At 43.0% G+C, this 3,639-nt stretch overlaps 1 protein-coding gene across 1 annotated transcript; it reads right to left on the bottom strand.

Annotated features, from left to right (window-relative positions):
* Positions 1 to 1,934, bottom strand: LOC127151824 (collagen alpha-1(VIII) chain-like). The gene is made up of 3 exons (XM_051092172.1): positions 1,224 to 1,934; positions 830 to 955; positions 1 to 720 (listed from the first exon to the last, which is right to left on the bottom strand). The coding sequence occupies exons 1-3, from the start codon at positions 1,492 to 1,494 to the stop codon at positions 440 to 442; spliced, it is 678 nt and encodes a 225-aa protein (XP_050948129.1). The 5' UTR covers positions 1,495 to 1,934; the 3' UTR covers positions 1 to 439.
* Positions 1,935 to 3,639: the final 1,705 nt, after the last annotated feature.

The following is a 3,639-nucleotide window of genomic DNA, read 5'->3' on the forward strand; positions in this document are numbered from 1 at the left end:
TATGCTTTATTCATGGCTGGGAGTATCTCACACAAGTCACAGAGAAAACCCACCGGCAAGAAGATTACAGCAGTTTATATAGGATAGGTACATGAGCAAAGATAGCATGAAATGTTTAGACCTATATCATTTTTCTCTAATATAACAGGATCCTAATATATGCGCAGTTTCCATATGCAAATTCCCCTTCTCTGTTATTAGGCAGAAGTGAATTTTGAAATTTGATTAGCTTAACTTTAAGTTAAAAGGGTTAAATATAAAATATAAAATATTCATACAGCAGTCCAGGATTTGTTTGGTCTATCAGTTGTTTCACCACTTCAACTTTCATTAAAAGTGTATTTCTTATGCATATGAAAACATACCAGAATAAAATATTAGTCTTGCATGCAAAAAGTCATGTTGGTTATGACTATGAGCTTCATGAATTTAGTAAGATTCAAAGTGGGAAAAGCAAATGGCCAACAAATGAATTGTGGTGACTGAAGTTATCAAAGACCCATGAAGTCTCTCGGAGACGCACATAGACATGATCTCCTTTCTCTAGAATCAAAGAGATTGAATTAGCTGTTGACTCATAGCGGTTACCTAGAGGATGATTGAAAAGAATGACCATCTGCTCTCCATTTTTAAAGAGTCCTAAATTCAGAACTCTAGATGAGCGATTATGTCCAGAAAAACTGAAGTAATAGACCCCTTTTACAGGTGCTGTGAAGATACCTGTAAAAGTACAGCAACAATTAACAATTATGTTTGAAATAATTACACTGTTATTTTGACAAAATGTAGTTTTTAGTGTGAAACATTGGTTCAGTATAAGAACACATACCAGTGTTTGGGTTGTAAGCTCTTCCCTCATTCACATAGACATTATTGTAAACCAGTGTGACTGGAGTGTTGAAGGGTCCAAAGTTATCTGTTGATCCAAGTGTGGCGCCAAATGCCACTTTATATTCTGTGTATCAGATCATTTTTGGTTAAAAATATCCATATATATTAATCACTCAAACCTTTATATAGCATATTAAATGCTTATTATTGCTTCTGCTGGCTAGTGAATGTTATACTGCATGGTTTCCATAAATGTTTCAGTTCTATTGAAGCACAGAATGCTTCTTGATGTGACAGCACTACTACTAACGGACTAAAATTCCTTTACCTCTGATTTTTATTTATATTTAAGAAATATAAATAAATTATGAGAACAGGCAGGAATATGTTACCATTTCTCCCGAGTTGTTTCAGTTGATCCTCAGTGATCTGCAGTCTGTTCTTCAGAGAACTCACAGTAGATTTCAGCTGTGTCAGCTCAGACTGGATCCCTGTGATAATGTGTGGCTGGAACTCACCAGGAGTGAAAACAGCACCTCTTTTTTTCACATTCAAAAGCTCAGTCCCCTCAGCCTGCACTTCGTTCTCTTCCTGCTGGACCTCAGCAATACAGTCACAGCTGAAGAGAAGCAGCAGCAGTGGATACAGAATGGTGCAGGACATCTTTGGTCTTCAACACTTCTTATGCTGATATTAAACTATAGGATGATGCAAGTGCAGCTGGCCACCAATTTAACATGCTCTAGACACACCTCTGTATCCGCCTGATATGCGTTTTCTCATTATTTATCACGCATCTCTGGTGGCGATTGTTGTGATAGCACTATAACTCTTGTGCAAGTTTATTCACAACCATATTAAATTCATGCTACAAGCATTATTCTTTCCACCAAGCATTTTTTTTGTAAAAGTATTGCACAAACTGTGCTTAATTTTCATAAGTCAAAAAATGATTATATTCATTCAAGGTCTCTTTCACAATTAAGTGTTGTTATTTTTTGCAAGGGTGTGTGAGACTGTACTAAACTTAATAATCAGTATCCAGAAATCTGCTGAACCAGGTGGAGTTTCAGCAGCGCCCGCAGCAGCTCAGCACTGAAGAGTCTTAAGTCTGTCTGAAGTAAAGAAAGAGAGCGACGAAGAGGCCCATTCACGTATTTGTCGGGTGTAAACAAACATGTAATTACTGCAAATATCAAACTTAAATATATTGAGCAGATATATTGAGCAGCTTACAGATAACAGAGCATTGAGTAATATTACTATGCAATTACTAGCTTATTGAAAATCTCTAAGCAATATGCATGACAACAGATAAATATGTATTATATGTATTATATGCACAATTTGAACAGGTTTACTGTGAATACAGACAAGCACCTTCAAATATAACTGGTTCAACGTATAGGTAAATGTGTCAAATGTGCCAATCAAGATAAAACTTGAAACTAAAACACTGTAAAAAAATATATATATATCATGATTTTAACAGTAAAAGACTCATGTCACACGCACCGGATTACGTGAGGTCACGAGGTCCCGGAAGTAATCTCCGCGGGTATATAAACAGGAAGTAAGGTTCAGCTGGCACCGGACATTGAGTTCATGTTGAACTACTGTGTAGGTCGCCTTTCTCTTCTCCAACCAACTCACGTGAGTACCGCTCTACAGAGCTATTTATATACCTATCTGTGTGCGTGTGAGAACGCGGGTTTCCTGGTGGAAATCTCTACTCCTTTGCTGGAGCGTTCTCAGATAAACAGCGTGGTTAACCTACTCACTTGTGTGTATCCGCGTTTGAGTTCTCCGTCACGCTACACAGGGACCTATCCTCAATCGAACACTTCCTGTCTTGCCTCCGTGACAGAATGTCCGGTCCCGAGATGGCCCTGGCGGATTTGGGGCAGCTGTGGGGAGTGGTGCAGCTGCAGGCTATGGAGATCGCTACTCTGCGGCAGGAGCTGGTGGCTTCCCGGGCGGAGATTACCGCGCTGCGCGCCGAGACCGCGGGTCTTCAGGCGGTGTGCGCGACGCTCCGTTCGGATCTCACCGCCCTGCAGGCGGATCACGATGACCTGGCCGCTGCGCCGGCTCCTCCGGTTGAACCAGTCCGCCAACTTTCCCCTGCCAGTCATCCCAAGATATCACTTCCGGACAAATGGGATGGGTCCGGAACCAGATGCGATGTTTTTCTCACAAACCTAAATCTCATCTTTGAGTTTCAGCCGTCAAGATATCCCACTGACCGCAGCCGGATCGCTCTTCTCACTTCCCTCCTCACGGGACAGGCAGCTGAGTGGGCCACGGTAGTTCTGAAAGCTGACACCGACATCGCTCACTCCTACCCAGCATTCACCACCGAGCTCAGAACCGTCTTTCAACATCCTGAGAGCGAGGTGGAGGTTGACTCACGGCTGTACCATCTAAAGCAAGGGAGTCGCAGCGTCAGCCGTTACACCACTGAATTTCGCACCCTTGCAGTCCAAACCACCTGGAGCAACGCCGCTCTCCGCACAGCCTATTATGAAGGACTTTCTACCCATCTTAAAGACGAATTGGCTGTGCGGGAGCTCCCTGACACCCTGGAGGGCATGATCCAGCTGGCCCTCCGGGTGGATCAGCGGATGAGTCATTCCACTAAACCTCTTTTCCGTTCTTTCACAGGATCCACCGGTTACAAGACAACATCTGAACCATCTGCCTCCAACGCTGTCGCTGCGTCTCCTTCTCCTCCACCAATCGCCTCAGAGGCCCATTCTAGCGGAGCCGGGGAACCCATGCAAATAGGGCGCACCTCCCTGTCAGCGG

The sequence above is a fragment of the Labeo rohita genome, chromosome 2, assembly GCF_022985175.1.
Source record: "Labeo rohita strain BAU-BD-2019 chromosome 2, IGBB_LRoh.1.0, whole genome shotgun sequence".
NCBI classification, from domain to species: Eukaryota; Metazoa; Chordata; class Actinopteri; order Cypriniformes; family Cyprinidae; genus Labeo; species Labeo rohita.